Source organism: Chionomys nivalis, chromosome 3 (genome assembly GCF_950005125.1).
Source record: "Chionomys nivalis chromosome 3, mChiNiv1.1, whole genome shotgun sequence".
In the NCBI taxonomy this organism is placed as follows: domain Eukaryota; kingdom Metazoa; phylum Chordata; class Mammalia; order Rodentia; family Cricetidae; genus Chionomys; species Chionomys nivalis.
The window spans coordinates 39,723,029-39,748,771 of NC_080088.1; the positions used below are offsets into that span (position 1 = coordinate 39,723,029).

General features: G+C 43.4%; 1 protein-coding gene across 2 annotated transcripts in view; it reads left to right on the plus strand.

Annotated features, from left to right (window-relative positions):
* Positions 1–25,743, plus strand: part of Polq (DNA polymerase theta) — a 77,561-nt gene that overhangs the window by 41,167 nt on the left and 10,651 nt on the right. For both annotated transcript variants that reach the window (XM_057764444.1, XM_057764445.1), the window contains 10 exons: positions 1,907–4,941; positions 6,800–6,943; positions 8,395–8,591; positions 11,603–11,843; positions 13,624–13,817; positions 16,620–16,757; positions 17,782–17,956; positions 21,157–21,283; positions 21,819–21,940; positions 24,656–24,840. In XM_057764444.1, coding sequence (XP_057620427.1) covers positions 1,907–4,941; positions 6,800–6,943; positions 8,395–8,591; positions 11,603–11,843; positions 13,624–13,817; positions 16,620–16,757; positions 17,782–17,956; positions 21,157–21,283; positions 21,819–21,940; positions 24,656–24,840 — 4,558 coding nt within the window. The remainder of the gene's footprint in view (positions 1–1,906; positions 4,942–6,799; positions 6,944–8,394; positions 8,592–11,602; positions 11,844–13,623; positions 13,818–16,619; positions 16,758–17,781; positions 17,957–21,156; positions 21,284–21,818; positions 21,941–24,655; positions 24,841–25,743) is intronic.

Consider the following 25,743-nt stretch of genomic DNA (forward strand, 5'->3'; position numbering starts at 1 on the left):
CCACACCATATGGGTGTTTTGCTTGCATGTTTGTCTGTGTACCACATTTATTAAGTGCCCACAGAAGTCAGAAAAGTGTTGGATCCTCTGGAACTGGAGTTACAGATTGTGAGCTGCCATGTGGTTGCTGGGAATTGAGCCTGGGTACTCTGAAAGAGCAGTTATACTTACTCTTTATTATTTTTTTTTTTAAAGAAAACAAACTATCTTTTTCATTACACATACCAATCCAATTCTGACTCCTTCCCCTCTTCCCATTCCCTTCGCCTACCCCTGCCACCTCCCATCCACTCCACAGAGAGGTCAAGGCGCACTGCCCTGGGGAAGGTCCAAGGCCCTCTCCACTCTATCCAGGCTGAGCAAGGTATCCATCCAAAGAGAATAGGTTCCCAAAAAAACAATACAAGCAGTAGGAACAAATCCCGGTGCCTCTGCCAGTGGCCCTTCAGTCTGCCCCAGCCATGTACCTGTCAACCACATTCAGAGAGACTAGTTTGAACCTATGCTTGTTCTTTCTCAGTCCAGCTGCTGTTGGTGAGCTCCCATTAGCTCAGGTAGACTGTTTCAGTGGGTGTCCCCATTATGGTCTTGACTTCTTTGCTCATATTCTTACCCCTCCCACTTTTCAACTGGACTTTGAGAGCTCAGTTCAGTGCTGCAATACGAGTCTCTGCCTTTGTTTCCATCAGCTGTTGGATGAAGGTTCTTTGGTGATATTTAAGATAATCATTAGTCTGACTACAGGGCAAGGCCAGTTCCAGCACCGTCTCCTCTATTGCTTAGGATCTTAGCTGGGGTTATACTTGTGGATTCCTGGGAATTTCTCTAGAGGCAGGTTTCTTGCTAACCCCACAATGGCTCCCTCAATCAAGAGATCTCTTTCCTTGCTCTCATCTCTTTCCTTCTTCCATCTCAACTATCCCATTCCCTCAAGTTTTCCTCGTCCCTCCCCTTCTCCCTTCTTCTTCCCCTTCCACCCTCCCTTCTCACTCATACCCCATGTTCCCAATTTTGTCAGGTGATCTTGTTTATTTTGACTTTCCAGGTGGATCTATGTATGTTTTTCTTAGGGTTCACCTTGTTACTTAGCTTCTCTAGGATCATGAACTATAGGCTCATTATCCTTACAACATCCTTAGCTATCAGGGAAATGCAAATCAAAACAACTCTGAGATACCATCTTATACCTGTCAGAATGGCTAAGATCAAAAACACCAATGACAGCTTACGCTGGAGAGGATGTGGAGTAAGGGGAACACTCATCCATTGCTGGTGGAAATGCAAACTTGTACAGCCACTTTGGAAATCAGTATGGCAGTTTCTTAGAAAATTGGGAATCAATCTACTTTAGAATCCAGCAATACAACTTTTGGGCATATACACAAAAGATGCTCAATCATACTACAAAGTGTCTGTTCAACTATGTTCATAGAAGCATTATTTGTAATAGCGAAAACCTGGAAATAACCTAGATGCCCTCAATTGAAGAATGGATAAAGAAAATGTGACACATTTACACATTAGAGTACTACTCAGTGGTAAAAAAAAAAAATGACATCTTGAAATTTGCATGCAAATGGATGGAATTAGAAAACACTATCCTGAGTGAGGTAACCCAGACCCAAAATGATGAGCATGGGATGTACTCACTCAAAAGTAGATATTATGGGATGTACTCACTCAAAAGTAGATATTAGCTATAGCGCTTACTCTTAACTGTTGGGCCATCTCTCCAACCTTGACCCTCGGTTTTTAAGGCTTTTGCCTCTGTCTGTCTGTATATCTCTCCCTCTCTCTCTTGCTGTGCTGACATTTCAGTTTCCTGAACCAGATCAGACAGAATGTGTTAGAGGTCTGAGTGTGAATCAGTGCATTAATTTCCCCTTTTTCTCATGTCCTTGAATAGTGCCCGAAAGGCAGTGGATGAAGAAGAGGAAGCAGCTGAAGAACGTCGCACTATGCAAACCATTTGGGTGACTGGTAGAAAGGGTTTATCTGTAAGGGAAGCAGCAGCCTTAATAGTGGAAGAAGCCAAAATGATTCTGCAGCAGGACTTAATTGAAATGGGAGTGCAGTGGGATCCAAGTTCACCCTTGAGTTCTATCACACACTCACCTAGCAGTAGTGAATCAGAAGTAAAGGAATGCACATTCAAATCTCAAGCTAAGAGTGCTCATAAAAAGCTGACCTCAAAGAACCGAAATAGCATGAGAGCAAGTGAGTATAGTGGTAAACACTCACTAGACACAGCACAAGGCTTAGACTCTCTCTGCTCGTTCCAGGGGAATCATGGGCATCAGTCACAATCCATTTGCAGAGCAAGAAAACGGACTTCTTTGGGTATCAAAAAAGAAAAGCTTCGGGTGTCTGTGAGTGAAGGAGAACCAAGCACTAGGGATGTTATTCAAACTTTCTCCTTGGAGAAAAAAAGAAAAGCTGCTTTGAGTCCTAGTTCTGAGCAGATGAACACCAATTTTCCATCTTGTAGAGACAGAAAGTGTCAAAAAAAAACTTTGGGCAGTAGTCCAGTGCACGACTCTGGGGCTGATCTTCTTAGGGATGATTTCCAGGCGCAGACTATGTCTAGATCTACTCTACCTGAAGACCCATTTTCCTTAGACAAGTGGAATGTGGAACTTAGAAATCCAGGCCCACTTAGAAAAAATGTATCTTTTTGTGCCGAGGAAAAATACAACAAAGCCTCCTTCCCTCTACAAATGCAGCAGCCTTGCTTAAGGAAGAAACCAGAAAGTCATGGTGCGACGGAGCATTCCCTTGCAGGATCTCAGAGTAAAAATGTGACGGGTGTTGCTAGCAGTGGAAGAGGATCGGCTGATCCTGAGACAGGCAAGCGAGATGAGGCACTCATAGAGAACGGTGCAAAAAGCCAGAATGTTTCTGTGAAACTCCATGACACCCACCCAGTTAGCCATTGCCTGGAAAATCAGCGTGACAAACAGACAAACACTTGCACCAAACGGAAAACATTACCAGAGAGACACGTGTCCTGTGAAGCAGTTGATCATATGGGCAGAGACTCGAGTGCTGTTGCGACTAGCAAATGTGAAAGTATAAAGCTTAATAGTAAAGAAGATGAGTCAAATTACTGTCAGGCATTGGGAAATAACACGGGCAGAACTGAGGCACCTACTGGATTACTGCAGTCATCTGCGGAACTCGGACAAGCAGGTGGCCAGCGTGAGCATCTTGTAAGTTCTGGAGTACAAGAAAAAACAGATGCTTACACAACAAATAAAAGTGAACGTAATCATGTTTCTAACCTAGCCACCTGTGACTTTGGAGACAGCTTCTACCTGGATACTCAGTCAGAGAAAATCATTGATCAGGTGGCAGCCGAACATGCCAAGCAGGGAGCAAAGGCGGTAGGGGTCACAAAGAAGGGCTCCGGTACTCGGAACTCAGAGTGCTGTTTTCGGGATGAGGGTCTCAGTACTCCAAGTGAACAGCATTTTCCAGGAGCAGCTAACACAGACCATTTGGACAGTAAGAGTGTGGCGACCGTGAAGGAAAACCCTGGAAAGGGCATTGATAGACTAACTCCAGCAGGCCTCATTTTCCATTCTTCACCACAGGGGGAACATGGCCCTTGCTTTAAAGAGAACGAGCAGTCTGTTACTGACTCCCAATTAAACAGTTTTCTTCAAGGTTTTGAAACACAAGAAATGGTTAAACCAGTCCTACCTCTGGCTCCTCCAATGGGAACTCCTACTGGTTTGGAGGAAGAAAGTCTGCCTGAAACCAGTTTGAATATGAGTGACAGTATACTATTTGACAGTTTTGGTGAAGATGGCTTAGTAAAAGGACAGTCACCTAATGTACAGGCAAAGCAGCCCCTCCTTTCTGAAAGGACAGCAAACCATTTCAGCAATTCCCTGTGCCCAGGAGAAGAGCTGGCCATGAAGGCAAATGTGAGTGGACGTCAGGGTATTCCCCAGCCGGTGACTTGCTCCAGTGGTGAGTCTATTATATTTTCAGAGATGGATTCTACTCAGATGATTGAAGCCTTGGATAATATGGCTCCTTTTCGTGCTCAAGAGAATTGTAGTTCAGTAGCCTTTAAAACGTTAGAACTCGGTGATTCTGCAATGCTGGGCAGTGAGTGTCCCCAAGGAGAAGTGATCAGAGGAGATGGAAATGAGAGGATCCAGAAGTCTGGGACAAATATAGAGAATTCATTCACGTGGTCAGGATCATCATTTGACTTAAGTCCAGAACTGCAAAGGGTTTTAGACAAAGTGTCTAGTCCTCTAGAAAATGAAAGGCCCAGATTAACACATGCAGACCTGTCTTGCTTTGAGGAAAATGGCACAGAGTTAGATGTGAGACAGGAAATGAATTCACATTTGGAGACCATTCAAGTTCGGAGAACTTCTCTTTTCCCCAATATTGAAGTTAAAAGCAGGCTCGAGGGGGTAGAGAATGAGGCCAGGCATGGTGTGGACTTATCTCCCCCAACGTGTAAAGAAAGTGCCCCAGCTGATGACAATGGCCTCATTCCTCCCACACCCATTCTTGCTTCTGCTTCTAAGCTGGCATTTCCAGAGATCCTTGGAGCATCTGTGAACCGGCAGGAGGCTGGCAGTGTTTTTCTGCCAGGTGAACATTGTTTGTTTGGTTCGCCTTCAGATATTCACAGCCACGATTTAAGTCAAGAGTGTAAAGCCAGCGTCAAGGAAGACAGTTTTGTTGGAGACACAAGTTTTCCTCTGCAGTTCTCTCAGGACGGGCCGCACTTAACTGCAGCCTCATGCAGCCCGGAAAGCTTAGCCATAATCGATGTAGTGAGTGACCAGACTCTGTTTCAAACGTTTGTAAAGGAGTGGGGATGCCAAAAGCGCTTTTCCATCTGTCTGGCTTGTGAGAAGATTAGAAGTTTGACATCTTCCAAAACAGCTGCCATAGGGGGAAGGTTGAAGCAAGGTAAGGGTCTTTAAAATTTAATTTTTCTGCATTGCTGGCTTGAGGTCTAAATTTTAAAATTTAGATATTATATATAATTTACTCAAATTGAATAAATATATCCATTTAATCATCTTATAAGTGGATATATGTGTAGCTTTTATTTGGCTCAGTTATTAATAATGCCCTCCATTAAAAGAGGTCTGTGTAGCATGTTTTAAATTTATAAAGATAATATATGTTTTGGATGGTATCACACTTTTGAGGTACTTTAATTTACAATTGGTTTTTATTAGTCATTAATACTTACAAGTAAAAGTACATAGCAGATGGGTACTGTAGATCTATCTCACAAAGTACTTAGCTGAACTTCCCAGGAATTGTCTCGTGTATTAGTGCTCTTGATAAGTCTGTACTGAAATCCTAGTTTTAAGTCCTTACAGAGCTTCCTAGGGTTCCAGAGTTGAACCTTTGGTCAAATGATGCCATGAACATTTTGTCCTGTGATTGGGGAGTAGTCACAGTCAGCTAGTCAACCTGTTGTGGAAATTGGAGGTTTGATAGATTTCATAAAACTGTGTTTATGTTTGTCAGTAAGGTGCTAGTGTTTGTCTGACCTTCAGTTCTTGGAGCATGTGCATTAATGGTAGATTCTATGCTCTCTTAGTGTATAGCATTTCCTATTCCCAACCCATCAAGCATAAAATTGAGCCATGTTCTAGTCCAGGCTTCTTATGGAGGCATAAATTCACTTAATAAGTATGTATTGTCTTCCTATGTTCCAGTATCTTCCAAGTATTCAGATTGTGATTGTAAATTAAATTGGTTGGTGTTTTCACTTAATAAGTATGTATTGTCTCCCTATGTTCCAGTATCTTCCAAGTATTCAGATTGTGATTGTAAATTAAATTGGTTGGTTTTTGTAAAGCTAAGTAGATGTTAATTTAGAAAAAAAATGTTGGCTATAAGTACAAAAATTATACTTGTTTACAATAATACTCTTGCTGCCTTTGATTAAGAATCGGTGGATTTTCTATAAAATTTTGTGTCTGTGTCCATATAGTCTTTATTTGTTATAGAACTTGAAAACATCTTTTTCCACCGAGTGGTTTCTCTTTAGTCCTTATAGACCTGTTAGTTAAACTGCGATGCGTTGTTTGCATGGCCATAGGTATCTTAATTGATGTGAAATGGGAGAAGCTTACACACACCTGCAAGTGATCACCCAAATAATTCATCTTTACAATTACAGGGTTTTTGCCCAGTAAGTATTGTGCTGGCTAGTGTTTTGTCATCTTGACATAAGCTAGAGTTATCTGGGACACAGAACTTCAGTTGAGAAAAAACAAACAAAAAGCCTGCCTCCCTCAGATTGCCTCTAGGCAAGTCTGTAGGGCATTTTTTTGGTTAATGATTGATGTGGGAAGGCACAGCCCACTGGACCATTCCCTCTCTAGGAAGGTGTTCTTTCTGAGTGGTATAAGAAAGCAGGCTGATCAAGCCACTCAGAAGAAACCATGATCTTTTCTCCAGCTCCTGCTGTTAGTTCCTGCTCTGCCTTCCCCTGGCTATAGTAAGTAAGCTGAAGCCAGCCCTTCCCTTCCTCCAGTCATGTGTTTGTCACCACTGTAGAGTCCTAACTAGGACAAACAGCTTGTTTTGTTGTTGTTCTGCGTGTTTTGGGGACACAGTCTAGCAATATATCCCAGGCTGGCGTTGAGTTTATAATCATCTTGCCTCTGCTTCCCAAGTGCTGAGATTGTAAAGTATGTGCCACCATGATGGGTGAAGTATAGGCTTTGGTTATCACAGTTTTAGTAGATTACTTGATGCCTGAATGTTGGAGATCTTTTGACAGTTTTACCTCGGATTCATTTAGTCAGCTCCCCTCAGGAAACCCCTGGTGAAGATGACGGCTTTCCTGTCCACGGCTCTGACGGCATTGTGGTCGTTGGGCTAGCAGTGTGCTGGGGTGGAAAGGACGCCTACTACCTGTCACTGCAGAAGGAACAGAAGCATTCCGGTAAGGCATTGGCACTGGCCAGGCCACATATGCGCTGTGACGTCTGTTAAGGCAGTTATTTTTTAAAAAATATTTTTTGAAATTATTTGAGAATAATTTTCTGATACTATATAGACTTTATTTTTAGGATTAAAATATTAAGAGAATAGCTAATGTATGCATAATCACATATATTAATTAGAGTGAATCCCTCTTTTCCTCCCTTTATCTCTCTGTTGGGTCCAAAGTAGGCTACAGAAATGGCAGTGCTACTGCCAATGTCCTAAATGACAGGCTGGACTCTGGGTGAACAAAAACCTAAATTCAGCATTCCTCAGAAATCTTGGGTTTCTGTTTGTCAGGAAAAGCCAGTACTTCCTCATCTGCCCCCTCCAGCCACCTGTCTCTGGCAGTGGACATCTGGTTGCAATTGACTCAAAGAAGCCTACAGCTAGCAAAACCTCCACACTAGTTTCTGGCCACTACCCCACCTCTTGCTACTCTTAAATCCCAGGCTGTTCTTGCCCCCCTCCCCCCCCGCCCATTCCCTTAAAACTGGCAAATCTTTTCCTACTTTTTTTTTTTTTTTTTTTGCTGTTCTCAGCCCCCAGTAGACAGCCTAGCAGTTTGATTCCCAGTAAACCTTTGTGTCCACAGAGTGGTTGGGTTGGTGGTTTCACTGTGCCCTTGCTTACACCCTCCTTCTGCTTCTCCTTTCTTGTGCTGTTGAGGACTAAACCCAGAGCCCCATACCTGCTAGACAAGTGTTCTTCCCTGGAGTCACACCCACAGTCCAGAATAAATGCTTTTAGAAACAACCTCTTTGCACCGTACTGCCTGCTACAGGAGGCCATTAACAAGGGGCCATAGCAGTTTCTTCTTGGTCTTTCTCTTCCTGTTCTTGGGTCTGGGGTTCATCCAGGGGCAGTGCTGAGCTAGAGAACAATGGTTGCTGAGTTATGGGCTGTTGGAGGAGTCTTTGGCAGGGAAAGATACAATCTAGAAATGTCTTGGGGTTTGATTACATATCCGCCCCTTGGCTATTTGGACAGTGAGGATGGTACACAGTGTCCTCCTTAGTGAGATTCTTCCACTTTCTTTGTAGAGAAGTGTGTTGGCTGAGTAGCCACTTGAACTTCTTTTATTTTTGATACAACATTATATGTCTCGCCTTAAACTTAGTTTCTAAAGCAGCTACCTTTCTTGAACTCTGTTCTGAAAATAAATTTTATTGTTAGAAATCTTGGAACTTAGAATCTTACCCACATAATGAAGTAGAATATTATAAATCTAGTCCGAACCACCATGTTTAGATTATGAAGTACTTCATCACGTAGTTGCGATGACCCGAACACACAGGTGTTTGGAATCAGGTCCTTGGACTCCTGACTCTTCTCAGTCTTTCCACTAAAGACTACTGCTTCAAGTGAACGAGTCTAATTTCTACATTAAGACTTTGTTTCTCTTCCAAGAAATTAGTCCCAGTTTGGCCCCGCCTCCTCTGGACGCAACACTGACTGTGGAAGAGAGGATGGAACACCTTCGATCCTGCTTGCAAAATAAATGTGACAAAGAGCGCACTGTTGTTACCTATGACTTCATCCAGAGCTACAAGGTCCTCCTCCTGTCCTGCGGCGTCTCCCTGGAGCCCAGCTATGAAGACCCCAAGGTTCTGTCTTACATGTGACTTTATAGACTGCAACATCCTTAATGCTTGGGGACCACTCTGCATGTCCTTAGCCTCAACAGTTTAACTTCACATTTTCAAACAAGACACTTCTCATTCACCCAGAATATATCATTGTGTTCCAAATGCCTCTGTGGGTAAATGCAGAAATATCACAAATTCTAAACGTTAAAGGTTGTGTTCTCCCTCAAAGATTAAAAAGAGGAACTTTAGTTTTAGTTATAAGTTAAGAAGTTTTATACCACAGTGAATTAGAAGTGAACTATGGACTGTTAGGTTTAAGAGTACAATAGCAAGGGTTTTCAGCTGTTGTAAAGGTATAGGAGAAGTGTGGAATAAGATATCAAAAGGGAGTGCTCTTAGTGAAAGATTTATGGCTGCACAACCCTGGCAGGTCCCCTGTCTCCCCTGGGAGACAGATCCGTCATGTAGAGAGGGCTTGGGTATAGAGTTTATTTAGTGGGTATTGGGAACAGTATAAGAGGAAGGGGTTATAGAGGGGAGGCGAGAAGAGGGGGGGGGGACAGAGAAAGAGGAAAGAGAAGAAGCGGGAAGGAGAAAAGGTAGAGAGGCAGTAGTTATCTCTTCAGAAGAGGGACAGATGGGGGGCACTAGATCAGCTTGACTTGGTGGAAGGGTGGGAGATTTGGGGATGGGCGGAGCTTGTCTCTTAAAGGGACAGGGTACCCAGGTGACAGGGAAGGTCCCCGGTCAGCAGAATGATAACACTTAGGGCTTAGAGGCCAATAGCATCACTAGTTCCTGAGAACAGTTTTGCACAAGATCAAAGTGGGATGTTCCTTTACGATGCTGAGACGTCAAGGAGAGATAGCTTACATTAATTACCCATAGTATACATTTGAAACTTCAGCGCCTTACTGAGATTACTTAAAGATACTCCATGTCTTCCCATGTGTTGCTAACAGATTCATGAACTATACAGAGTGGAGTTGAAAATTATGCTATTTTGACAGTTATTAGCAAAATGTCAAATAGGATATTTCTTTTAGAATTTTAGCTTTGAATTTCTCTCCATTTAATTTGATGTTGTCTATAGGCTTGCTATAAATTGTCTTTATTATGTGTAGATATATCCCTTGTATCCCCTCTCCAGGACTTTTATTATGAAGGGGTGTTGGATTTTGTAAAAGACTTTTCAGCATCTGATAAAATGATCATGTGTTTTTTTCCTTTCATTTTATTTATATGGTAGATTGCATTTACTGATTTTTGTATGTGAAATCATCCCTACAGTCTCTACATCTCTGGGATGAAGGCTACTTGATCATGGATGAATCTTTTTGATCTGTTTTTCTATTAGGTTTGCAAGTATTTTATCGAGTATTTTTGCATCTATGTTCATAAAGGAAATTCCCTTTGTTGAGTCTTTATGTGGTTTGGGTATCATAGTAACTGTGGCTTCATAAATGAATTGGGCAATGTTCCTGCTTTCTATTTTGTGGAATAATTTGAAGAATATTGGTATTGATTCTTCTTTGAGGCAGGACTTCACTCTGTAGCTTAGGCTAACTCACCATTGTTAGTTATATCTTAAGAGGAGCCTCTCTGCTGACACAAATAATTCCAACCAGACCAAATTAAACCAAATCAATAAATGCAGTGCTCCTGGATGGCCAGGAGAGTGTGGCCAGGAGAGGGAACGGAGGAACCACGTGAAACCTGAGACCAGTGTTCTTTTTCTCAGCCAAGGCCTAAATAGCCTGAGAGAGTGGTTCTGGCCCTCCCTGGGGAGGGGTCAGGACTTGGCAGGCTTCCTGGAGGTGGAGTCAGGACCATGGCAACTCCCAGGGGGAGGGGCTTAGGATGGATGCCAGGGACTGGGGTGACATTTCCAATCATCCCAGAATCCTTGGATATAGGGTGTCAGGGGGCTGGGGTCTCACTTTTGACCAAACAACCATGTAGTCTAGGCTAGCCTCGTATCCATAGCATTCTTTCTGCCTCAGCCTCCCAGTGCTAAGACTGCTTCTGTCAGCCACCATTTCATGCTCAAAATTCCATTCTAAACATGCAGAAGAAACAACTGAGTCACCATAATTATTAAAAAGATTCAGGGAGCTAGATTTGCTTATTATAAATCCAGTTCATGATCTGTTAGACCTAGTAAAGAAACTACAGGCATCGTAGCCTCATGTGGAAACTAACAATAACACTCCGAGAATGGCCACTTGTTCTGGTGAGAGACTTCCCCTTCAGAGGACAGGCTACTGGTACTCTGGATGCCATCTGTTTGAGTGTGTGTGGTGTATGTGCATACGAAGGTCAGAGGTCAGCCTCAAGTGTCATTCCTCAGGAGCTTTCCACCTTGTTTGTGACATTTAGGTAGACTGGTTGGCGCTGAGATTGCACACGATACCACCACTCTGAGCTGGTGTGTCCTGGAGACTGACCTCTGGTCCTCACGCCGGCACAGCAAACACTTTACCAGTGTGTTTACCAGTTTATCAGCTCCCTCCCAACCCCTGGAAACTAACTTTCCTTGGTAAAACATGTATGCACCACTTTTGATGTTCTATGGTGATGCACGCCTTTAATCCCATCCCTCAGGAGACAGAGGCAGGTGATCTCTGTGAGTCTGAAACCAACCTGGTCAACAGAGTGAGCTCCAGGACAGCCAGGGCTACACAGAGAAGCCCTGTCTTGAAAAGCAAACAAACAAACAAAAAGAACTAAGTAAACCTAAAACCACAGAGGCACATCTTTGTTATGTAGCTTAGTCTGAATCAGTCAGAGTAGAGAAACCTTCATCTCCATTCCTAGACACATGCCTTCGTTTAACTGAGAGGTCCGTGGCACCCAGGCCTGCTGCGGGACCATGCCAGCCAGAGCACTGCAGGGATGGAAGGAAGGACCACTAAATGGTGTTAATACAATAAATTATAATGAGCTTTCTGTCTTCCCGTTTTAATGTAAAAATGCAAAAGTGGCTTTGAAGAAAATCAAGCAAACTATCTAATTGCTGTCTCATTCAGGTGGCGTGCTGGCTCCTCGATCCAGAGTCTAAGGAGCCGACCCTTCATAGCATAGTGACCAGTTTTCTCCCCCAGGAGCTCCCGCTCCTAGAAGGAATAGAGACTGGCCAAGGAATTCAGAGCCTGGGGCTGAATGTGAACACCGAACATTCTGGGCGGTACAGAGCGTCTGTGGAATCCATTCTCATCTTCAACTGCATGAATCAACTCAACTCTTTGTTGCAGAAGGAAAAGCTTCACGGTAAAAGCAGCAGGGTTCATGGTATTTTATGTTACAGCCTGGGATAATAGATACATATCATTAGCCATGTTTTGGTCACAGGTGGATAAATTACATATTTTATGCAACTCCTCTGTGTTACCTCCTGAGGAAGTCAGCAAACCTGGGGCTTTGTTTCCTTTCCCCTGTGAAAAGCTAGATAGTAAACACTTTTGACTTGGAGACTTCATGGTGTCTGTCACAAATCCTCAGTCTGACGCTGAGCACCAGAGCAGCCATGGGCGTGTCCAGTGCTGTGCTGTCTTCCAATAATTTACTTGCAAAGCATGCACTCAGTGCCTATTCCTCATAACTTTGCTGGCCCCTGGCCTTCTCATGATTAGAATTGGTGGCATCATATTCAGTTGTTGACGATTATATATTTGAATTTTATCAGATGATTCTATTCCTATAACATATTTCATATAATTTAAAGTGGAACCATTTTCTTTTTAGAGCTATTAATGGTTTCTTTAGCAAAGGAAAGTCATGTGGTTCTCCTTTTCTTTCATGGCACCATGGATTTGTTGAGAAGTCTGCTGGTCCAGGATAGACTTGGTGATTTGAGCGAGTATAACAACTGATAAATAATGAAGATGGTGAAGGATCAAAGTTGTCTTCATCATGAGGAAATTATATCGTGAGATCTTTGCCTGATCCATAGATAGCTAGAAAGAGCAGAGCAATGTGCTGAATATGTATGGCTTGAGTTGGGGCTGCCTCACTTACTAGACAGGAGCCTGCCAAGCTTCATGTCTGGTTCTGAGGAAGTCACTGTAGAGATGAGGCACAGCACATACTCATTGTTACACTTGTCGCTCTGGTTATTTTCGGGGCTAGAGGTGGCTCTGAGTTAAGAGTGTTTGCTACTCTTGCAGAAGACCTGAGTTCAATTCCCAGCGCCACATCAGGTGACTCATGAACCTGTAACTCCAGCTGTAGGGAGTTTTCTTCTGGTCTCAGGACACTTTGCAGTCACCCGCACATACCTGCAGATACCCACACACAGACGCAGTAGTCACCCACACATGCCTGCAGATACCCACACACAGACACTGCAGTCACCCGCACATGCCTTCAGATACCCACACACAGACACTGCAGTCACCCGCACATGCCTGCAGATACCCACACACAGACACTGCAGTCACCCGCACATGCCTGCAGGTACCCACACACAGACACTGCAGTCAACCCGCACATGCCTTCAGATACCCACACACAGATACACATATCATTAAAAATAAATAAAAGTAAAATCTGAAAAATACACAGTTATTTCAAATATGCTTGTGTAGTTTAGTGACCTGCAGACTCCCTTCTCTTCTTACCCTCCTGCCTCTTGGATAGGTCTATTCTGAAAGCTGGCCTTTCCCCCATGGAGAGCTTTATATTAGGTAGGGATAATTATTGGTAAGGGAGCATGTCTTTACTTAAGGTGTCTTGGTCTCATGTGCAGCTGTTATATCCTTTCTGAATATGTTTTCTAAGTCTTAGAAGAAATGTCTCTTTTAGTCCAGACTGCTCACAAGATTGCCAGCTTTTCTACTCTTGCAGATGGGGATAGCATCCTGTGCTTCAATGATCTACCCTTTATTACCTTCCAATGGTTTGGCGACCTGTTCTGGAGATGGGGTTTGAATGACAGCTTGGATAACTGCTGTGGATTGTCTGAACCAGTTATGGGTGGTTTCAGCAATGCCAATGGACCAATTGCTTAGGCGATGGTTTTACTGTTGCATGTTTTCGTTTTCCCTTTCAGATGTTTTCCGTAAAGTGGAGATGCCCTCTCAGTACTGCCTGGCCTTGCTGGAGCTGAATGGAATTGGCTTTAGTACCGCAGAATGCGAAAGTCAAAAGCATATCATGCAAGCCAAGCTGGATGCCATTGAGACTCAGGCCTATGAGCTAGCTGGCCACAGCTTCTCCTTCACAAGTGCAGATGACATCGCGCAGGTAGTGTCGTGCACCGAGAAAACTGGGAGGAACTTCTAGAGTTAAAACGACATGTGTCACAGTACACTGCTAAATCCCAGCACTTAGTAAAATAAAACAGGTGGAATGCATGGGGGATAGTGTTGTCGCCAGGGGACCAGTTGTCTCTGTATTCAGAGGTGAAGTGTCCTTGCAGGTTTGCGGGATTGGAGGAGGCTCTCTCCAGTCACCATCGCTCTGTAGTTGAGGTGGCGGTCCACGAGCAACAGTGTAGCTGTGTCTTCAAGATGCTAGTTCCCGCATCAGCTGGGATTCAACCCTTCTCTGCACCAGCACCTTTTGACAGGAAGGGAAATTAGGGATTGTTCTGAGATGCAAATTTTTATAACTTTAATGAAGCATTGACCAAGTCACTCCCGTTTTATTGTTCCAGGTTGGTAGTCTTTCTGTTTTCTCCTCTCACCATATTCTTTCCCTGTCAAGGGGAGTTGGAGTTGGCCTTGGGTGGAGGTGTTTATACACTGCAGAGTGCCAATTGTTCTATCTCTGTATGTAGTTCAGTAATGTAACATTTACTCGAGGTCACAGGCTGCAGAGCCTGACTTCTGGGTTTGAATTCTGCCTCCTCTATTTGCTAGCCAGCTGCACGACCTTGGACTGGAGCAGTTAATACATCAACTCCTTATGTCTCTGTTTCTTCATCAGTGAAATGGGAGCTGTGACTTAAAATGCCTCATAAGGTTGTGGCAATGATAAATGTTAAATGTATACTTAGCAACTGTCACATAGATCATAAATGATCAATGAATATTATAAATCCTAATAATGAAATGGCCCATTAATCTAGAGAGTTTTGTATTTTAAAGAACATGAGAAGCTGTTTTTCTGAAGTCTGTATTTTATCTGTAGTTCGTTCAGTTGTGTGCTCTCAGGGCTTTCTTTGTGAAGAGTAGGGTGTGTGTGTGATGGAGGTGGGTCATCTTTCTATCTGTTGTTTCATTGGTTAAGTAATAAAGAAACTGCCTTGGCCCCTTTAATAGGACAGAAAATTAGGTAGGCAGAGTAGACAGAACAGAATGCTGGGAGAAAGAAGCTGAGTCAGGAGTCGCCATGATTCTCCCACTCCAGACAGACGCAGGTTAAGATCTTTCCTGGTAAGCCAGCTCATGGTACTACACAGAATATTAGAAATGGGTTAGATCAATATGTAAGAGCTAGCCAATAAGAGGCTGGAGCTAATGGGCCAGGCAATGATTAAAAAAATACAGTTTCCGTGTAATTATTTTGGGGCATAAGCCATGCGGGCGGCCGGGTGCCGGAGACGCAGCCCCGCCACTCATATTACAACATGTGTGTGTGTGTGTTTCTGAATTTTGTAGCCCAGAAGCCTTCAATTGTATACAGTAGACTATGTACAAAATTACATAGGACACTTACAAAAAATAGAACGTGTAGGTTTCAACACAAGTGGGGTGAAGCAAACGTGAGTTTGTGCCTCAGGACCAAAGCAGGTGAACCATTTAGGTCATATGGGGTCCCTACCTATGTGAGCTTGGTTTCTTGAGTGGGATTTTATCAACCACTCACTAGACTAAACTTCAGGTGAGAGCAGGCTTTTGATGCTACTGGCTGCTGCCTAGGTCTTGGTTTTAAAACGAGGTAGGTAATTTATATGTGAAAATTTACAGTTAATTCTTTCAGTTTCACCCAAGAGAGAAATTTAAGATAAAGAACTAAATAGATAATGTAGCTCTTTGTGTTGTCGTGACTGATTGTTCGTCTCTTCTAGGACTCTTTGTGAACGCTGACAGTGTTCCACATTTTCTCTTCACTAATCAGATTTCTTCTCCTATCCTGTCATTCATATACCTCTATTTCTTGATAAAATATAGGCTGGTATAACTTAAGAAAAAAAATTTTAGTATAACTCTGTTCCATTCAGTTAGAATTTAACCAGATATTCTTTAATTTTCCTTGCTGGATGTGCCAATCATAATCGTATGCATGCATGTGTTTGTATTTGTATAACACAAAGTTTGAGGCTGTGTAGTTACTGACCTGTGTTGTAAGCCTCAATGCTGTCATTTCCAGGATGCCAGCCACTGCCGCTATTATAACTGGGGAAGCACAGGATCGCTTTCTCTCTGCTCCTCAGCCAACTTGTGGGACAAAGATTTTTTTGTACTTACATAAATTATTTCCATTTTGGGAATTATTACTGGGGAGAAAAGTTCAAGATTCATTAAAAGCTATTCAAGTTATATAAGCAAATGAGTAAATACAGTAACTCAGCTTCTGAACTGCCTAACTTTAAGTTAGTGAGGGTTTGGTTACATGGGGCCCTTGCCCGAGTAGGCCACTCTTTAGCCTTCATTTATTGCCACATTGGATTAACCATTTCTCCTAGCTTTTGTGTCTAGGGATTTCTGTGGCCCGGTGGTATGCTGTGATCAGGTGACTTTGCTGATTATCTCTGTGGTAGTTAAATGCAGTAGCCATGTGAGTTGTCCTTCAAGAGGTCTTTAGGAGCGCTCACAGTCATCAGAGCAAGCCAAGCCTCGGTCAGTAGCTCAGTTGTCAGTGCTTAGCATGGGCATGCATGCTTGTGCTCTTATAAAAGTCTCCTGATAGCTTCCATCTCAGGACGGACAGCATGCCTGAGAGGCCTGGTCATTGCTATTGTTTACTAAAAGTGATTGCCCAAAGAAACATCCTTCCAATCCCCACGTTAAACTGTAAAGTCTTAAAATACTTTTTAAAGGTAGTTTCTTAGTGACAATACTTATAATTTGATTCTTGACTGAGAAAATACTAATTTTGCAGGTTCTATTTTTGGAACTGAAGCTACCACCAAATGGAGAGATTAAAATGCAAAGCAGCAAAAAAACTTTGGGTTCTACCAGAAGAGGGACTGAGAGTAACCACAAGCTGAGACTGGGAAGACGGTTCAGCACTAGCAAGGTACTTTGGGGTACTCATGGGGCAGAGTCAAAACTTTTAGCTTTTGATGCCATGAAAAAGTGCTGATGGCACCAAGAGCCACATAGCCCACATTAGCTTGTCCAGATTCAAGGCAGCAGACTGGTGGTGTTCAGAGTCCTGTAATGTCTGTGGAGGCAGCGCAGCATAGGGTGTGGCCGCCTGAGCTCACACCTGCAGACGCTGTTTACTGCTGCCCAGTGTGCTTGGGATTTTAGTAGATTTGATGTCGTATTCTATATGAACACAAAAAGTGTTATAGAAAAAATACATTTCCCATGGATTTCTTTTAAGACTCTTAATCTATCATTTTCAAAGAAATTTTGCTAGTAATTATCTATGAGCCTTGCACTAATTGAAGAGGAGGAAAAAAGTGCTTGGCTTCCTGACTTCCCACTGGGAAATGGGGCTAGAGAAATGTAGCCACATAGTTGTGGAGCTTCCATGGATTTTTGAGCCTGACATCAGTAAGAGCAATTCATCTGCCCTGGAAAGTGTTGACAGCTCTGTTTCCTAGACAACTCTTTGTTAGTCTGGTTGGCCCTTTTGGTGCCTTAGTTTCTAAGGGCCATGGCTTAGAAACACCTGCTTTTAAAGAAATACCTCCTGATATTCTGGATATGGAAACCCCAAATTAGGGCAAGAATGAAGACCACTAGGATGTCTCTAAGCACTGCAGGTGGAGGAGGAAGAATACAAAGAAAAGAGGTGATGTAACTCTTGGGGAGGCGGATGCTCCGTGAAAACTGACATTCCATTGATTTTTGTCTTTTAAAGGTAGCTATATATTGGTAGTATTCAGTATTTCCATGTTGCTGTCTTGTAAACTGTGCTTACAGATTTATATTTTAGTGACTTCTGAAATTGTCTAGACAGTGATTCAGAGTTGTGGATGTAGGATTTATCAGACTGAATTTTGAGATGTCTTTATTTATGCAAGAGACATTCTGATTTGTTATTGAATTTGGTAAAATTCCAGCCTTAACCTTGTTATATTTCTTTCCAGGAAGTTTTAAATAAATTAAAGGCCTTGCATCCTTTACCAGACCTGATACTGGAATGGAGAAGAATCAGTAATGCTATTACCAAAGTGGTCTTCCCTCTGCAGCGGGAAAAGCGCCTGAACCCTTTTCTCAGAATGGAAAGGATCTACCCTGTATCACAGTCACACACAGCTACAGGTGAGAGATACGAGATACGAAAAGACTTTTATATGTAATATTTGTGATGGCCCAGGGACCCAAGTCCATCCCTTGTGAGGCTCAGCTGAACTAAGGGAGCCCAGACTGTCATTGTCCCCGCGCCCCCCCCCCCCCCCGCCCCCAAACACAGCTAGACACCACTTGGACACTAGGAAGACCAAGGGAGAGCATTTGCATCAGGTGTAACATGAGGGCCAGCTTGTTGGGGTTTCTGCCCTGCCCAGTTCCCCACAGCCGGCAAGTCCCAAAGAAAATCACACAGAGTCTACATTAGGTTATAAACTGATTGGCCCATTAGCTTAGGCTACTTATTAGCTCTTGTAGCTTACATTAACCCATTGTTCTTATCTATGCTAGCCACACAGCTTGGTACCTTTCACAGCCGGGCAGGTTACATCTTGCTTCTTGGTGGTCTGGGCAGGAATGGGAGGAATGGGCTTCCTCCTTTCCAGCATTCTCCTGTTCTCATCGCCCCGCCTCTACTTCCTGTCTGGTTGACCCGACTATACTTCCTGCCTGGTCAATCAGCGTTTTATTAAAATACATGATTGACAGAATACAGACAATTCTCCCACACCAATCAGGGTTGGTGAAGGATTCGGTATTTAAGTCTGTATTTGACTTGGTTTTCTTAGCTAATTCCATCCTGGTGCTTTCTTTTTCAGCTGAGTCTTTGTAGGTCCAGGGGCATCGGTGTATCAACTGTGTCTTACACAAATAAACAAGAAAGTTGGCGAGTTTTCTGGATGTCACGTGGACTTGCTGGGACAGAGATGGGTGTGATACAATAAAGAAAAGATGCTGAGTTTCTAGGCAGTTACTCACCAAACATAACATGCAGGGGAAGAAAGGGCAGTTTTAACACATCCATGGGAGAGGCATTTAGATTGGTAGTCTAAAAGCAGAAATGGGGGTTTGAATTCTGATGCTGTGAGCTGAGACAAGATCAGCACCATGTCATCAGTATCCAGTAACTCCTGAATGAAGGAGCATCCCGCATCCCTGCCTGTGTTTGAGTACATACTGCTGCAAGCAGGTGTCTTGTGGTGGCTGTAGTTCTTTTTCTGAATAACTTTCTCTTTTCCTTTGTCCCTAATAAGCTCATGTCTTGGTTCTTTCTAATCCTTTATTGCCTGTTGATATAAAGTTTCACCTTGGAACATGTGTTAATATTAGAAACTAAGTGAAAGACTTGGTGTGTATTGGTCACACTTCCTTGGCTGTGACCGACTTAAGGAAGAAAAGGGGAAAGAGTTCATCCTAGCAGGGAAGGCACGGCATGGCAGCAGGAACAGAAAACAGATTATATTTCATCTGCACTCAGGAAACAGCAACAGGAGTGGGGTGAGACTGTACACCCTCAAAGCCTGCTCTAGTGATGTACTTTCTCCAGCAAGGCTGCACCTCCTAAAAGTTCCATAATCTCCCCAAACAGTGTCACTAACTAGGGATAAAGTACTCAAATATTTGAGACTATGGGGACATGTATCATTCATATGACCATATGGTGCCAAGACAAAATCAACTTAAGAGTTTCAGAGTGTTACATATTTATTTGGTACTTATCAGTTCTATTTACTCATTGACTTTAGAAACACAATATTTAATGACTCTTTATAATTGCTATAATATTCAGTAATACAGAAACAGAAGTTGAACTGATCATGACAGAGCTGTCTGATGATTACAATTTCTTTTCATCAACGTATACTCATGCTTTGTAATTTATGTTTAACCATCTAATACACCAGGGCAGAGTGCTGAGTGCTAAGTACTGTGTGGAAGAGGGCAGAGTGCTGTGTGCTAAGTACTGTGTAGAAGAGGGCAGAGTGCCGTGTGGAGGAACACAGAGTGCTATATGTTCCTTGGTAACATGGAATGACCCATTTAGTGAAAATTACATTAAAACTACTGTGGATTAAATACTTACTTGGTGCTGTGAGCTAAATAATAAGAATCTCAAGTAAGGAGTTTATGTAGAGACCCACATTGGAGCACTGGACTGAGCTCCCAAAGTCCAGTCGAAGAGTGGGAAGAGTGAAAATATGAGCAAAGAGATCAAGACCATGACGGGTTCATCCACTGAAACAGTCTACCCGAGCTAATGGGAGCTCACCAACTCTGGCTGGATGGGGAAGGAACCAGCATAGGACCAAACTAGTCCTTCTGAATGTGGGTGACAGTTCCATGGCTGGGGCAGACTATGGGGCAACTGGCAGTAGAACCAGGATTTATCGTACTGGCTTTTTTGGAACCCATTCTCTTTGGATGGATACCTTGCTCAGCCTAGATACAGTAGGGAGGGCCTTGGACCTTCCCCAGAGCAATGTGCTTTACCCTTTCTGAGGAGTGGGGTGGAGGGGTGGTAGAGGGAATGGGAGGAGGGGAGGGAGTGGGAATTGGGAACGGTATGTAAAATGAAAAAAGTAAACTAAAAGAAATATGCTTTATAGAAACTATTTTAAAGATAGTTTATGCCCACTAGAACACTGATGATGTATCTGATTGTAGTTTGCAGTCAGTTGTTGACTCTCTTGGGCCATGGTGTTGAGGGAGGCCTGAAGTAGCTCCCGTGGCTGCCCCTCACTGCAGCAGAGCTCGGCCTTGGCCCCAGTTGTCCCTGTCAGTGTCCAGCTTTCTGTCCTCGGTGTTGTGGCTTGTGCCCCTCCGCAGCTACCGGGCAGCTTTGCTCCGTAGTGTGTCTGCTACCGGTCGCCATGCTGCCGTGGTCCTCCTTTTGTGGTCTCAGTTTCCCAGGTTGCTTCCTGTCACGGCATTGATTTTTAGAAATAGCTTAATGAAGAACATGATATCGCAGCTGATTACTTTCAGAGTGACCTTGTGCTCGTCTTATCACTCCTGATCACAGGAATATGTAGAAAAATTAAATAAATATAAACCAAGTTTAGCATTATCAAGCATGCTTTTGAAAATCTTTCTATTACATTATTAGTGTGTGTGTGTGCGCACATGCTTGCATTAAGCATGTATGTGTTTCATGTCACATCTGTGGGAGTCAGTTGTCTCCTACTGTGTCGGTTCTGGAGTTTACCCTGGGTTGTCAGGTGCTCCTCCCCACTGAACCATCCTGCTAGCCCCTAGCTGGATTTAAGAAAGATCATGAGTCAATTGGTTGATTGTCAGGTTTATTTTTCTAATTTTTTTCTTCTTGATTTTAGGACGGATAACCTTTATAGAACCTAATATTCAGAATGTGCCAAGAGACTTTGAGATTAAGATGCCAACACTAGTAAGGGAAAGCCCACCTTCTCAAGCTCCAGGCAAAAGCCTGCTTCCAATGGCCAGGTAGACGTTATTTCTGTGGATATTATCCCTTTGTGAGCACAACGGCTAGAAGCACCCTGTTGTATAAAACAGTGCAGTGCATTCAAGTTTATATTCTGGACTTACCATTTGGTCTAGACGGTATCCATTTGAAATTCTATGGTGAAGCTGGTCAACGGTAAAGGGTGGTAGACCTGCTTCAAGGTACTAGCACTGTGTGCTTTAAGTCAAATATGAAAGTAGAGAGGCTAGTTGTGCCAGCACCACCCCGTCCCCATGTGTACTTGACAAGAGGGAGCAGTAGATAGTTTACCTTGGGTCTGGTTAGAGACTTGTGGAGTTAAAAGGGGCATGGGGATGGATTGTCTCAGGCAGTCGAGGAAGGCGATCACAGAAGTGCCTGCATGTTCTACTGAGCGTTTGCTCAGAGAGATCTAATATCTTTCTTTAATGTGGGCTTCAGGGTAGGCCACGTTAGGCTTCTTAGATGGAAATCAGACCTTCTGTGCATCTGAGATTCGTCATGTTTCAGCTGGTGATTTCATTTGTACTGCAGACGACAAAGTAAGAAGTTTTATGGCCAGCACCCAGGGAATGGGGCACTGACGGAGGAGAAGGCCTCAGATAGAGGGATGCCATTTTCAGTGAGCATGCGCCATGCCTTTGTGCCGTTCCCAGGTAAGGTGGCTGTATGGTTGTTTTAAAGGCACTGAGAAGCCTGAATTATGAGTAGGATTCAGATATGTGCATTATGGCCTCCATCTTTCCTGTGCTAACTGCTGCCCCACCCCAGGACCGCTGCGGTACTCAGTAGCTGCCGAGTACTGTTTGGAAACCTCTGCACAATGCAGTTCTCTGTGGGGCTCCGTGGTTAGGGAACCACTGTCCCGCTTTCCTCTGTTGACTTGGAAGGGCAGAGTTCTGGGTCCCTGTTTATGACTTGTTTGCCCCTGTGTGTCTTGCTTTCTCTTCACGTCTGCTTGCTTCCTGTTGCTGAGTGACTGCCAGGACAGCTGCAGCCTTAAGTCATACACCTGTTTGTCTTCAGAACACCTGGAGATTGTAACCGAGCCCCGTAATCACCCCATGATGGCTGGGCCCATCTTCTCTTTATCTTGCCAGTGTGTGGCACTGGTAAGTGAGGTGTTTTAAGTTCTATCAGAACTTCCCTTCCATGATGAACTCCAGTCTGGTGAGCTAACTCTCCTGACAGTATAAACCATCAGCATGAGAAGTTCAGTCTAACCCAGGGAAGCAATGAGCGTTCCTCAGGCCCAGCTGTTTCTTTCTTAGGTGTAGAGGAAAGAGCACACTGGATTGAAATGCTGTGCGCACAACAGGAATTGGTGTGGAGCAGGCTCACAATCTGGTATTTCCTAGTAGCCACTGTAGTTTCCCAAGTTCCAGTATTTGAAAGTTCTCTCCAAATCCCACAGAGGCCTTTGTTTAAAGTAAATGTGTGGGTGCCGGGCGGTGGCGCACGCCTTTAATCCTAGCACTCGGGAAGCAGAGGCAGGAGGATCTCTGAGTTCGAGGCCAGCCTGGTCTATAGAGCGAGTTCCAGGACAGGCTCCAAAGCTACTGATAAACCCTGTCTTGAAAAACCAAACAACAACAACCAAAAGGTAAACGTGTGGTGCGGCAGGAGTGTGGTGAGCACAGAGGCCCAAGAGGCACCCGTCAGAGGCTCGCCAGGTCTCTGGTCATAGGAGACACCTGTCTCTGGAGGAAGCCAAGCACAGGTCTCCGGGTGCTTGGTATTTGTTTAGAGTTCATAAAATTTACACTTGAAAAGTAGACCCACGTGCTGAAATTGTTTCAGACATACTCTTTTTTAACTCCTGTAAATGAATTGAGTACTAAAAATGCCTTTAAAAAAATTCCTTCATCTTTTTTGAAGGGTAACGTATTTGTAACCCGCTTTAGCTATGAGGGGCCTGTGGAGGTCCTGGTGCTCATTCTATGCGCGCAGCCTTCCTAAGTTGTTATCAGTTCTGGCTGCCAGGTAGACCCAGCTCTGGCCTCAGTTTCTCAGATGGGAGGGAGCAGCCCATCCTGCAGGGTTTCTGGAAGTGCCCGCATTCAGAAACTTCCCAGTTGCTGACCTCATTCCCTCCCTTCTCAGTGACCGCTCTTCAGTACCTGCTCCTGTCTTCTAAAGCAGTCACTGCACAAAGTAGCTGCTGTGAATTTGCTAGGATTCCTTTTGCAAATATGTGTACCTTTTGCTAAGGAATCTTTTGACTTTCATCTAAGAATTATTGTTCTGTATATACTTCTGTGTTTGGGCTTTTCAGCTAACATTTTCCTATTAAAGACTTGTGCTTGTCAATAAAGAAATGGGAGTAGATGGATGTGGTAGTGCACACCTTTTGTCCCGACAGAGGCAGACACATCTGTGAGTTCTAGGACAACCACAGTTACACAGTGAGCCCTTGTCTCAAAATAAAGAAATGGAAATAGAAAGCAGCTTAACCTGTGTGTGCTCAGTTTGCACCATAATCTATGCATGTGTTTGCTGAGTCACAGACGACAAACAGCTTCATTTTGACAGTGTCAGACTGCTGCCTTGTGGACAGAAAGCTGCCCTTTGCTTCCCTTGAATAGCATCCTAGTGTCGCCTGCACACTTGCTTGAGTGTGTTGTACAAGCTTCTGGATGCTGCCATTTTAAGAGAGGAAAATTTATTTCTTGCTGTAGGTTTCATTTCCATGCCTCTTATTATGAGTGAAATTCTGCATTCTTACTATATTTGAGGTTCTGTGTCTTGATTATTTTAGTGAACTTATAAAGTCTGTTATTGATTTATAGCTACACTTTTTATAATATGGCCACTTGTCCTTGGTGCTAGCAGTTCAAAATATCTTCCGTACTTTGATCATACTTTTGTTTTGCCTTGCACATCTAATCAAGTTATTTGTAATCCACAAGACACATGTCTTACTCCTTTAGGAACTTCATTTTTTTTTATGAATAACTTTGTTGTTGAATCAAAGCACACTTAACATACACTTACTAAACATCAATTTGTCTGTTACTTATTTATTCAACAGTCATTTCTTCAGGGTATGTATATTCTATGATATGATTTCTGTAAAACAGAGGGAAACTTAAGTCTCTCATCCCTAAGGAGTGGGAGAAGCATGAGAGAACTGTTTTAGACCGAGCTAGGTGGTTTGGGAACACTGAGGAAGAGACATAACAGGGGTGACTTGATATATACTGCATAGAAATGAAAACTTGAAAACATAATGATGAGCAGAAACGAACTGTTTCTTACTTGAAGGCTTTAACTTTGGAACATGTGACCGTAAACTAATAAAACTGCATTACTGTCATGTTGCTAAATTGTGGTCTAGCTGTGCTAGCTTTTAAAGTAGATGTGCTTTTCAGGTGGTTTAATTTTGGCTGCCGATTACTCTCAGCTTGAACTGAGGATCCTGGCTCACCTATCACGTGACTGTCGCCTCATTCAAGTCTTAAACACTGGAGCTGATGTTTTCAAGAGCATTGCTGCAGAGTGGAAGATGATCGAGCCTGACTCTGTTGGGGAGGAGCTGAGGCAACAAGCAAAGCAGGTGACCCTAGTGGGCATGCTTCCTCCAGTGAAAAGGATTAATTGTTCATGGCGTTTTAAGTTAGCCATTAGTTTCAGCTGAGGAATGATTTCTGTCTGGATCTTTCAAGTCACCTTCATAGGAATCTAGTTTGTCTTGTGGTGTTCATTGTAGGTTTTGCCTCCTAGACAGAATAGAACAAACCAGATAAACTAAGGTCTTTGGGGCACTCAGTGTCAAGAAAGCCCTGTGTATTTAAGTCTATAGTGTGGCTAGTCATGGTGCCTGGCACTTAGTGTTTACCTGCAAGTGGCAGGTGTGCTGGAGGAAGTCATTATACACGAGGAAGAATAAGTGTGTGTGTGTATACATAATCTCTCATCAGTAAATGTCTTGACAGAAAGTTCCATATTCTCATTTTTATGTTTTCTTATAGCATCTAGCCAAAGTGCATTATATCAAAGGTAGTGTAATGCTTTTGAAAGTAGAATTGGATTGTCAGAGCCTGAAGCTGTTCAGCTGCTGTTCTTGCACTTTGCAGGGTCACTGTCAGTCACAGAGGAGTCAAAGACCATGTTCACATTCCCTGGCTAGATTAGTACTAACACCTCCTAACCACACACCCTGTGGGACATCAGACGCCATCTTCCAGTGACCTGTTGTCGGTTCACTGTCTTCCTGAACTCAACTGGCATGCTGGCGTGGGATGCTTCCTCTCACCAGTGCAGGGTACACCAACACCTGCTCCCACTGTTTGAAAAGCTAGCTCTGCTCTTCCTCTCCATTTAGCAAGGAGCAAAGCCTACTAAACAGGTGAAGTGTTTCTGTAATTCAGCCCCATAGCCAGCTCTTGAGATAAGCCTTATTTATATCCCTGCTTGATGGATGGAGCAGGGAACAGACGCAACATTAGAGATTTGTTTA